Source organism: Panthera tigris, chromosome B4 (assembly GCF_018350195.1).
Source record: "Panthera tigris isolate Pti1 chromosome B4, P.tigris_Pti1_mat1.1, whole genome shotgun sequence".
Classification (NCBI taxonomy): Eukaryota; Metazoa; Chordata; class Mammalia; order Carnivora; family Felidae; genus Panthera; species Panthera tigris.
Genome location: NC_056666.1, coordinates 106,725,290 through 106,738,189, shown reverse-complemented (window position 1 = coordinate 106,738,189; position 12,900 = coordinate 106,725,290). Strand labels below are relative to the sequence as shown.

The window sequence follows — 12,900 nt, the reverse complement described above, 5'->3', positions numbered from 1 at the left end:
AGAACAACCTTAAAATTATTTCATCTCCTATATAATCTCTTTTCAGTTTCTACAGTCCTAATCTTAGCTCACTGGTTGATCTTATTCTTGTTAACTTCATACATAAAAACCTGGTTATTACCCATTTTTTGTATGTGCAAAGTACAGCTGTGCTGTAAAATATGTTTTAAGTCTGATGACTATTTCATCATTTACTTACTAATTTAAATTTGCCTTCCCAAATAGAAACATATATTTAAATGACTATAATATACATACCCAGTCATACACATACACACAAAGGTATTTAGTGACTTTTATCTCATTTACTGCTGATTCAGTTAATAGTTGTTAATTGAATATCTACCATATGCCAGGTATGATATTAGGTGGGGAACAAGGAGTGTCTTCACCTCAAGGATCTTACTATTCAAATGGATTTTATTATTGTTTTGCTAGCGCAACGAAGTTAATGTTTGATCAAAAAATGTTTTTATTTTATTTATTTTGAGAGAGAGAGAGAAAGAGAGTGCACGAGCAGGAGAGGGACAGAGAAAGAGAGAGGGAATCCCAAGCATGCTCAGCACAGAGCCTGACGCCAGGCATGATCCCACAAACTGTGAGATCAGGACCTGAGCCAAAATCAAGAGTCTGACGCTTAATCCAGGCACCACATGACCAAAATTCTTATAAATTATTTTTAGAAATCACTGAAGTAAACAAAACAAATTATCAATAAACTTAATTTTGTCACAGTTCTATCTATTCTAGTCCCTTTTGATCCTTCACATTCATTGTTTACCTTATCATTTTGCAACCTGATCTCTTTGTGGTAGCCCATGACTGCTCAAGTCACATTAAAAAGTTCGTCTAACTTATTTTCTACCTGGCTTAATTCTTGACTACAAATACATGTTACCAATACAGTCTCAAGCTATTTTCATCACTGAAATAAAATGAACAAGTATTTATTGAGTGCTTACTATGTACTTGACACTGTGCTAGGTGTTACAAACTGCTGCAAGATGATTCTTATCCCTAGTGTAGCCCTACCTTTAGAACTAAATTAACTTCTTTTGCTTCATCCTACTCTTTCTTCACTCAATGAAATTTGAAATGTGATATGCATAAATATGATAAATATTGAAAGACCACATTGTGTTTTTGTCCTTATATTCTTAGCCTTTAAACTTTTTAAGGGCTCTCCACCCAAATCCCTATACTCAGAACTTATCCTCTCTGAGAAGTGTTCCACATCAAAACAAAGCACTTACTCTCTTCCCTGACCCTGTTCCTCTCAATCTTGCTACCAGTCAAGCTCATTACTTTTAGGTTATTGACTCTTATGTTTTCAGTAAACCAGCAACTCACATCTTGCACATCATGCTTTCCACGGTAGTTATACACCCTAACCTTCCCTGCGTATTCGCTAAATTCCAACACAGATCACCAAATTCTAAAATTACTTCTGTGCATGAGGCAACAGTAAATACAAAAAGACAAACCAATAAAAACTCCATAAAGATAAGACCAGTCATTACTGGTTCATGCTTATGTCCATCATGAGAAAAACAGCAATAAGTTACTAGGAATAACAATAATCAGAACCCAAACTCAAACTAAGTAAATATAACGCTTCACAATTTTAGATTTCATCCTCTGACTTCCAATCAATTCCTCTTCCCTCTCCCTCTTCTGGCTTTTTCTGTTTAAAGCAGATGACTTCTTTTATCCCAGTAGAAGTCATTAATACTGACTCTCCCCTGATGGTTGCCTACACTGTATGTTTCCTTGGCCCCTTGCTTCTTTATTAATCAGCAAACTCAGTGGTATTCCTCCCCTATCTGCAACTTTCTTTGAATAATTGACCCCCAGCCTTTTGCCCTATTTTCACTCTCATCTTCAAACAAAAATTGTGGACTCATATCCCTTGGCTAATAAATACATGTATAAGATATAAACGGGAAGTATTATGCTACTGAGCAACTTGTGCTAAGGTTTTTCATGGTAGAAATTTGAATTAAAGCTTCCATAACCTGTGCATTTATACCCCACTCCTTGAGGATTACAGCTTTGTTAGGTTGGAGGACATAATTGATTCCATTTCATTAAAAGTTTCTATCCTCTGATGTTTCACCTACCACCCTCCCTACCCCCACAAAGATGGATAGTCTCCCGTAGTTTTATGGACAATGTTGCCCTCTGGTGGCTTATGATTTTCAAGTTGGCATGTTATCCATGTAATATATATATATATATATATATATATATATATATCCATGAATATTTGAAAATTACTATTAATTTTTAAGTGTTTAATATAATTGAAGTATCTAAAGCATCATTTTAACTTCTTAGTAAAAGTTTAAAATTATGGCCATTATTTTAGGCAGATTTAAATAAGGTAGTAGGATTTTACATATTGAATTGTAAACTGGAAATGTACTAGAAAGTTCTTTTTCTGTATGAAGAAAACCAGAGGTACAATCTTATACGATTCATTCACAGATACAAAATGACATAAGTGCTACATTATTAATCTAGTAAAAGACTAAAGTATTATAATTGGAGAAGATCCCACTGATTTTCTTGTTCATTATTTCATCCTTAATCTTACCTTGAGTATTTCTATTCTGAGTATCTGCTGTGACGAGGCAGTAGAGAAAAAGAATGAGGAGAATTTAAATGTCATCATTAAGTTGTACATTATGGAATTCAAATTTAAAAGAAAAAAATTACTTGTATTTCATTAATCTAATAATATTTTGATTAAACAAAAGCAAAACAAAAGCTTAACAAGGGTACAAACTCAGTAGTAAGAATGCAATTTGGTTTACAATCATGCAATTAGAGTAATGATATCCATAAAAATTATACAATTGCCATTTTAGACCTTTACCTAACAGGTCTGCTTAATGGCCACTGGCAAAATGTTAAATTTAAAATTAGGTCGTTAATTTGTATGTTTGGTTGTCCTTTTACATTTGTTACTCTATCATGCCACCTTGTGACAGATAAAAAATGTTTGATTTTGCCTGATAATTATTACGTCTAATTTTTGTCCTTTAACACAATGGTTTTTTGTATGAGCATATATTCCTTATTAAAACTTTTGCTAAAACATATTATTTACTATGCTGATTTATTAAAAATGATTTTAACAACAAAAATCACTTAGTTATAAGAATGAGCAAGAAAGATCTATACATTTCCAGAGATAGATTCTAAGACAGATTTTTTCTTAGCTTCACTATCAGAAACTATTACAAACATTGTGAATATCTTTTAAAAAATAGACCTTGAACATAAGTAATAATTATTTGTTGAACATTGGCTGAAATAGTACTTATGCCACTTCTAATATCTGAACTTCCCCCAGGAATTTCAGAAACTTTTATTATTCTCAAAACAGCTATTTAAAGAATGTTTGTTGGTACTACTGAAGATGAAAAAAATATATACATCAAAGCAATAAAAAAGTTTGTCAAACTACTCTGACTTACTATACTGGATTCCATTTCCCTAGGACTGAAACAAAGTCTCACTATTGTTAAGAGTTTGGAGTTACTAATCCTTGGGAACCACCTTATAGTATTGTGTTCACTGAGTCCTGAGGAACTTAATAGGAGTTTATAAAACAAGACTGTGGGAGGCACAAAGCAAGTCAGCACAGAGCTGTCAGCACAGAGCCTGACGTGGGGCTCAAACTCAGGAACCCAGAGATCATGACCTGAGCTGAAGTCAGATGCTTAATTAACCAACTGAGTCACTCAGGCACTGCTACATTTTCTTTAAAAATGTTTAAAATTTCAATCTTTCAAACTTTACAAACTGTTAGCACACAACAAAAAGTACTACAGCTATCTCAAAAAGATAAACGATGTCACTAATATAACAAACACCAAAAAAAGGAAAGTTGACATTTTGGAATATAAAAATAAATCATCAGAAATTTATCAATAAAGTACTGTGCCAAGAAATATCAGCTATTCCTTGGAAACTATGAGTATCTTGGTTATTATTATTATTATTGTTTAATGTTTACCTTTATTTTTCAGAGAGACAGAGGAGAAAGCGAGAGAGTGTGAGTGAGGGAGGGGGAGAGAGAGAGGGAGATACAGAATCTGAAATAGGCTCCAGGTTTTGAGTTGTCAGCACAGAGTCCGATGCAAGGCTCGAACTCACAAACCATGAGACCATGACCTGAGCAGAAGTTGGCCACTTAACTGACTGAGCTACCCAGGCACCCCTTATTATTTAAAAAAAGAAAATATATATATATATTTTTTCTTAGAATTCCACCAGGGAATTAATGATTAAAATAATAAATAGAAGGAGTCATCATTAAGTATTACTTAAATAATAAATAGGAAATAATAAATAATTTTTAAATAATAAATAGGAAAATTAATAAAGATAAAAATTAATCTTCTAAATGCTTCTTTGTATACTTAAATAAGCTAGAACTACAAGATAAATATAGATTCTTTGCTTTTCTCAGGACTGATGGTACTTTTACAAAAACATTTCACTGCCATTAAAATCTCAAAAATTCTCAAAATCTACAAAAGAAGCTAATGAATGAGAAAAATTCAAAACCAGTTTTTTAAAAAAAAGGTCACATTACTTATATCAAGTCTATGTGTCCATGAGTAAATATTTATAAAATTATAAGTAAATGCAAAGTTACATACAATATGCTAATAATTTTAAGTAGTTTTAATTATGAAGTCATAATAATGTGCTGTTTCTTGCTCTGACACCTATAAACTACTCCACATATTAGGTAATGATACTAAAATGATCAAAAGTATCCAAAGAATGATTTGAAGAATCAAGTGGGATAGAAAAAAAGGGTGCCACTGAACATTTCCCAAGTTCTACATAATTGTGAAGATATACACTGTACTTCTTTTCCAAAATGTCAAGTTGTGAAGCCTTCAGAGCTAATGTTCATGGAACAAACGAACTTATAGAAATAGCTTATTGAATAATCAAGCAATTTAAAAACAAAGGAATAACCACATGAAGCAGACACTCTAGAATCAACATTTGTCAAAATGAACCAACTTAGAAACAAATTACAGCATAATTCTCAGTGCACAATAGATAGAATAATCAATGAGAAAGTAGATAAGAAACAGAGGGAAAGTGAAAATAGCACTTAAGTGTATAACAAATCATTTAACGTAATAACATAATTTTCTGTAAGTTTCCTTGGTTGAGTTTTCAGAATTATTACCTTAGACGTATTCATAACTGCACATTTCATTTTGGTTCTTATTAAATGTTATTAAATACGATTTGGTAAAGAATATTTTAAGACAATTTATCTTCAATATCAGACACACATTATTATTCAAAGAGCATTCACAACCCACCTAATTTTTTCCTTAATTTCTTTGATTTCATCTTCTGTGCTCTCTTCAACATTTGCTGAGCAGTAGCAATGTCCTTAAAGCCCCTATTAATAGATTGCATAAAGGAAAAACAAATATTCAGACCACATTTATATATACATAGATATACAAACACACATATCTGAATTATATCATACTAAAACAAATTAGATTCCATTTAAGAACCTATAATTTAACAGATGTATAGTTTCTCAAAAACTAATAATTCTTAAAGTCTTGAAAAATGTCTATCCTAAAAATTTTAAAGTCTCTCAATTTCTTAATATTTTAGTTTAAAATATACCACATACCATTCTTTCGAAATTTTTTCTTCTTTTTCAGATTTTAGCGAACTCTTTCTGCTGATCTTTGATTCAGGTGTCCAGGACAAAGTTCTGTGTTCTGGTCTGGCGATAGAAAAAACTACAGTAACTGAATCAACACAAGAATATCAGCACGTTTTAAAAAACTACAAGCTATTTATGTTGTTTCAAACTCAGAAATAAAATCTATTTAAGTTACAGAAAAACTTTATCTTGAAAAGTAATAAAAGTCTGCCATTAATTTAAAATGTTTACATTTCAATTACTTGAAGCATATTTCAATCCTTTTGTCGAAAGAAATGCAGCCCTGGAATTTTTATTCTAATCCTTATCTCTACCTATATCATAGTATTTTAAAGTTCAGTTGTTTACAACAGTTAATGACATTATTTCACTGACACTTTTGTAGTTGTTTTAATGAAGCTACCTCACACTCTTTTTTTTACTGAAAACTCCGTAAAAATCATTACATTTTAACACTGAATGTTTTCCCATCTTCTAAGCAGATAAATTTGTACTTAATTTTCATCATTTTACCACTTTTGTAATAAGTATAGTATTCTCGTTATGGGTTGATCCTCCAAAAGAGTAATTTAGCTTACCTGCTATTAAACTGTGAGTGTTCTGATGAAAACAAATTTTCTTTCTCATTACATAGCCACGCTTGAGCTGGATGGCTTGGTAAATTCAGTGAAGTATCATCATATTTTAAGGTTCCACAGAACTTATCAGAAAAATAATGTATATTAAGTATAAAATAAATGGAAAAATTCTAGCACTTATATCATATTACTTTACATGCATATTATTCAGTAGCCTCCCAAGGGAAACACATACAAAAACTGAAAATTATAATAAAATTAAATTTATGTAATACACATGTAAATGTCCTTTATTGTAGTGGTAAGGGATATGTTTTTTTGGTACAGTTTGCATATATAGAGTGATTAATAGCAAAGATCTTAAAAAATATCAAAAAACAAAAACTTCAAAGATTATCAAATAAATAACAGATATTGCAGTCCATTGACCTCTGACTGAGAATCTTCAGCTGTTGCCCTCTTAATGCATATTTTTGTATTTTTAAAGTGCTGTCAACTAGTGATTTTAGTCTGCTGCCAAATATGCAGCTGAAGTATATCATTTTTTTTTTTTTGCTACTGTGAAATAAAGTGTTGAAAGAAATCCAAAATAAAGAAAAAAATTAGAAGCAAACGAAAGAAAAGCTACATGAAAAATTACATCTGGGGATGAGGAGGAAGTCAGAGGCTTCTAAAAGTAATTGTGTTTTTCAAGTCAATAAATTGCATTATTAATCACTGCAGCACGGCATAACCTTAAGAAACGAACAAAGATGGAGCATTAAGAGATTTCCATGACATGTTACCTTTGGCCAGTGCAGCTGGTTCGGGAGAAGCAGTGTTTGTGAAGGGAAGCGGGCGGAATCTAAAGCTAGCCATTCTTTCTCTAAGGCAGCCTGCAAATAGTAAACATTAATGTACATAGTTCAGTTTGCATAAAGTTTACAAAGAATCTTTGAAATTGTCTTTTACAAACATTAAGAGAGCGTAGGATTTTTATTTATAGGAAAATGTGCTACTTGCTATTGTGAGATGTTATGCATCTATTTAAAGCAAACATTGTAAAAAATAGAAGAGTTTTCACCCCCAAGTGGGATAAAGTGAGAATTTGAATGCTCAAGTGTTACAGAAAATAAAGAGGTGCAGACTGTTCCGTGTATTTAACTGTTTGATAATTATGACTCTGAGCCAACTCTAGATGTGACTGGGGGACAGAATCTTTCATCTCTTTTTAATGCAAACTTTAATATTTTCAACCAAACCTCAGTATTGAAAATTTATGGTTATTTTAATATTACTATCATTTTTTCCATGTACACTGTCTATAAGATAGATTTTCCTTAATTTTTTCAAATATTTCACAAATTTTCTGAATAGATGGAAAATGAATTTTGTGGCAACATAAAAATCATGGATCCTAACATTATAGTCTCTAATTCAAGTGTGTGAATGATAAAAAAAATATATAAATTTAAATTTTAAAATGATTCTATTTAAGTCCCTTCACTTTTTATCTTATCTTTATTCCATTTATGTAATTATCAAATTTATTTTATATTTTCACAATGGTATACTAAGTATGCTAGTGTTATATAATTAGGATATAATTATCCAAATTTTTTTTGCTTGCATTATCTAATATGGTTTAGAATAAACTTCTGTGGTTCTATAATGTTTCGGGAATTTTTACAAGAAAAGATCAGATGCTCATGAACTTGTTTTTTAAAAGGTTGTAAAATATTCAAACATTTTGGATTTAAAAACTAGAATGATTATATTCTGAGGAGAACTAAATGCAATTTTCCATTTATACAATTTCAGTGTTTCTTGACCATCTCTTGAAAGACCACTGAGAAGGAAAAACTAAGAAACCCTGACTATAGGCTAGCAGTGCAATGACATATTTTTACTTATAGAACTTAGAATAACTATTTAAATTCATGTTATTTGAATAAATAGGAAACCTCTACTCAGTTGTTTGACAGGTACATTGTCCAATTTTTTCCAGGCAAACATTTTAACACATATATCACAGTTATATATCAGTTACATATGGTTTAAGAATATGTATCTTGTTTAAAAAGTGCTATTTACGATGCAAACAGGATTCAGGGTTCAGATTTTTAAAAAAAAATTTTTAATGTTTATTTCATTACTTATGAGAAAGAGAGAGAGACAGAGTGTGAGCAGGGACGGGGCAGAGAGCGAGAGGGAGACACAGAATCTGAAACAGGTTCCAGGCTCTGAGCTGTCAGCACAGAGCCCAACTCAGGGCTCAAACTCACAAACTGTGAGATCAGGACCTGAGCTGAAGTTGGACACTTAACTGACTGAGCCACCCAGGCTCCCTTAGAGCTCAGATTTTTTAATTCTTCCTTGTGTATGACAAATAAAGAAAAATCCAGTTCCATCCCAGGAAAGACCAAGGCCTATGGCATATCAGCTAGCATCAAATTCGAATTCTTAATCTGGTGAAAACTACTAAAGTGAAGAGAAAATGTGAAAATGTGGAGATGATATGATAAAAGGCAGTCCCAGAAGATTCTGGGAAGATGGCGGAGTAAGAAGAACTGGGAACCTGTCTCCCAACTTAGAAAATGATTGCACTGGCAGAATCCATCTGATGTAATTATTTTGGAATTCTGGCATCTATTGAAGGCTTATAACTTCCAGGGGAAGACTTGGATGGTAAATTGTGGTTAATTTTATTCAATATCAGCTTTTAGCACAGTAGCAGCTATTCTCTACTCTGGGGCTCTGAGGCAGGCAGCTGTTCATGTGTTCCAGGAGCAGCCTGCACACAGCTTGTAGAGCCAGGGTGGACAATCAGGACAGTAACCTCCAAGTATCGGTGTCTATGCACTGATCATTGATTATTACTTCTGATCACAGAGGTGCAAAGAAGTGGGTATCCTTTGCTGCACTTCTATTGTTGCAAGCCCCTGCCCTACCAGCTAAGTGATCTCCAGGGGATTTCATGGACTGCTATTCTCCCCAACCCCTTCATTTTTCTTTATTTCATCTTTTGGGAGCCATTAAAGACTAAGGTATGCTTTTTTTTTTCTTAAGGCTAGAACATTAAAAAGCATCTGTATATATGTAGGAAATTAGAAAGTCAACATGCATGTCCAGGGAAAGGCACAGGCTCAGAAAAGACCTGAGAAGACCTTAAGTTTGTAACTCAGGGTGACCCTCAGCACAGAGATAGCCTATAATAATCAATACAAAAACAAAAACAATAAAAGCAAAAACAAAACCCCAGCAAACCTTGGGGAAGAGAATCTAATTTCTAGAATTACTGTAATTATTAGATTCAATGTCCAACTCTAAATAAAGAAATCACAAGCCTTACAAAGAAACAGAAAAGTTTATGGCCCATTCAAAGCAAAAATAAATAAATCAACCAAAACTACCCCTACAAAAAGACCTCATGGCAGATCTACTAGGCAAAGACTTTACAAATAATTGTTTTAAAGACACTCAAAGAAGTAAAAGGAGAGAAAATGGTATATAAACAGAATGGAAATATCAATAAAGAGATAGAAAATCTAAAAAGACACCAAGAAGAAATGCTAGAGCTGAAAAGCACAATAGCCAAAATAAAATATTCACTAGTGGGATTCACTAGAGAGATCTATTTCTGAGTAGGTAGATAAAGGAATCAGTGAACGTGAAGACAGGACAATGGAAATTATCAAGTCTGAGGAATAGAAGAAAAAATAAAAGATTGAAGAAAAGTGAACAGAACCTAAGGGACTTGTGAGACACTATCAAATGTACCAACGCATGTACCATGGGAGTCACGGATGGAACAGAAAAAAATAAAGAGGTAGAGAGCATGTTTGAAGACACAATGGCTAAAAATTTCCCAAATTCAGTGACTGACCTGAATATAAACATCCAAGAAACTTAATGAACTTGAAGTACAAGGAACTCAGAGACCCAAACCAAGACACATAATCAAACTTTCAAAAGCAAAAGATACAGAGAATCTTGAAAGGAGCCAGTGAGAAGCAACTTGTCACATATAAGGAATCCTCACTAAGACATCCAGCAGATTTCTTATCAGAAAGTTTAAAGTCCTGAAGGCAATGGGTTGAGATATTCAAAATGGTGAAAGAAAACAACAACAACAAAACTGTTAACCAAGAATCGTATATTGTCAACTGTCCTTCAAATTCAGGGGAGAAATTCAGATAGTCCCAGATGAACACAGGTTGAGAGAGTTTGTTATCATTAGATCTGCCCTGAAAGAAATGCCTAAGGGAGTCCTGCAGGTTGAAATGAAAAGACTAGACAGCAGTTCGAAGCCATATGAAAAAACAAAGATCTCAGTAAAGAGAAATACATGGGAAAGTATAAAAGCTAATATTATTGTAACAACGGTTTGTAACTCTACTTTTTGTTTTCTATATGACTTGAGACTAATATATTTTAAAACTATTAATTTAAAAGCTAGTATTATTGTTACTTTGGCTTGTAATTCCACATTTAGTTCCCCCACATAATTTAAGATAGTAATTCATTTAAAGGAGTTATTAGTTTAGGTTTATACAGAGGCAATTTTGTGATATCAACAACCAAAAGTGGTGGAGGTGGAACTGTAAAGGAGAAAGTTTTTGGATGCTTTTGAAGTTAAGATGGTATAAATTCAAACTAGAATGTTACAGCTTTAGGATATTAAGGGGGATTAAGGAGTTATTGTTTAATAGCTATGTAGCTTCAGTTTTGCAGAATGAAAAGAGTTCTGGATATGGATTAATGGTAATACAACTTTATGAATGTATTTAATATCACTGAATACCACTTAAAAATTAAGATGATAAATTTTATGTTATGTGTATTTTACTACAATAAAAAAAATTGGGGGGAAATTTTTAAAGGTAATGTGCCACTAAAGGACTGACTGTGGAAAAGGAGCAGTATTGCCAGGTGAGAAGCTTGATTTATACACTGTTTTTGCTTTTTTTTTAAATATACAAACAAACAACTTTTTTTTTCTTTTAAACACCTGCCAACCACCTCCTTTTTACATTCTCTGGGACTCCAGCTGTTTCCTTTCTACAGCAGGACAGGGACTCACAAAGCAGAGTGATTTCTTTGCCATTTCACATAGATGTAGATGGAAGTCTCTTTCTTAAAAAAGCTATCTAAAGTCTGGGGAAAAATGTAGTCTTTAAATTGATACATAAAAGTGAAGAAAACTTTGAAAATCATTTTTCTTAGTTTTTAATTCAATGTCACAAACTTTTATAAGATGCCAGAACAATTCTTTAACTACTATCTCAGAAATTTCTAGAAGCACAAAGAGAAGGTTTAATATAAAATGCTAAAGATGCTCTTAGTAATTATATAATCACAACCAAAAAATATTACCAAGACTACTGATTTATATGAGTTCAAGTTTATTAATATCAAGTATATTTGGCAGTACTTAGAACGTTGAAAAAAACTTTCAAAATGTTAGGAAGAAATGGCCAAGATTATAAATATACTACTGTTTTAAAAATGTATATTAATATATCATGCTTACCACTGGACATTTATACAAATTTCAGTTATTGCTTAAGAAAGCCTTCTGTTCAGATATCCTTTAACTTACAACTGAGGATCTGGAAAGCTTTCTAGTTATTAGAAGACTACTAACAAATTTATTACATATTAAAAATAAACTTGAACTTAGATTTGTAACTGTGTGTTCACAATTGAATGTTTAACCAGATATCCATGTATTTGTCTTTTTTTTATTTGAGAGAGAGAGAAAGTGGGAGAGAGAGGGGGACAGAGAGAGAGAGAGAGAGAGAGAGAGAGAGAGAGAGAGAGAGAATCTTAAGCATGCTCCACACTCAGCACAGAGCCTGATGCAGGGCTCGATCCCACAACCTGGGATCATGACCTGAGCTCAAATCAAGAGTCGAACGCTCAACTGACTGAGCCACCAAAGCACTCTAATCATGTATTTGGCTTTTGATCAGAAAAGAAATCATTATTCTATAACCCAACTTTGAAAGTCTAGAAAATAAGGATGTTAAAAAGAGGAGCAAAGAAAGAAAGAAAGAAACAAAGAAAGAAAGAAAGAAAGAAAGAAAGAAAGAAAGAAAGAAAGAAAGAAAGAAAGAAAAAGAAAAAGAAAGGACTACAAATAACATTCATGTTTATTTGGGTGTATAAATACACAATTTTTCAGGCCATCTAGTGTAATCCTTTCATTTGATGCGTGAAACTAGGTTCAGACTTGCCCTAAGCAACAAGTCAGTTAGAATTGAGCAAGTCCCAGAAATGCTAAAAGCCATGACTTGATGTTTTTCCTCCTCCCTTCACTACTACTCTCGTGCCCCAACACTTTCCTCCTCTTCTGCCCAAGTTGTCTCTTGCTATCCCCAAAATAATTCTTTCTAATACTTCTTGATAACTTCTGGAGCATCTTAGAATCCTTATAGTTTGGAAACTTGGCCCATTATACATCTCAAATCTCACTTTCTAAACCCTCTCTTCCATCCTCATTGCAAAAGCACGGTGGCTCATATTGTTTGAGACTGTTGTTATATATATGCCATGCATACCTTTTTTCATTAAACAAAATGTCACTGTAGTCTTTTCCTTTGCCTATAATTTAGA

At 32.6% G+C, this 12,900-nt stretch overlaps 1 protein-coding gene across 8 annotated transcripts in view; it reads right to left on the bottom strand.

The window, feature by feature from the left end:
- LRRIQ1 (leucine rich repeats and IQ motif containing 1) overlaps positions 1 to 12,900 on the bottom strand; it is a 207,889-nt gene that overhangs the window by 90,848 nt on the left and 104,141 nt on the right. For 5 of the 8 annotated variants that reach the window (XM_015539066.2, XM_042992827.1, XM_015539070.2 and 2 more), the window contains exons 19-23: positions 7,089 to 7,178; positions 6,304 to 6,425; positions 5,690 to 5,785; positions 5,361 to 5,443; positions 2,597 to 2,623 (exon numbers count right to left, since the gene is read on the bottom strand). In XM_015539066.2, coding sequence (XP_015394552.1) covers positions 2,597 to 2,623; positions 5,361 to 5,443; positions 5,690 to 5,785; positions 6,304 to 6,425; positions 7,089 to 7,178 — 418 coding nt within the window. The remainder of the gene's footprint in view (positions 1 to 2,596; positions 2,624 to 5,360; positions 5,444 to 5,689; positions 5,786 to 6,303; positions 6,426 to 7,088; positions 7,179 to 12,900) is intronic. The other 3 variants (XM_015539068.2, XM_007085674.3, XM_015539067.2) reach the window with 2 other exon arrangements.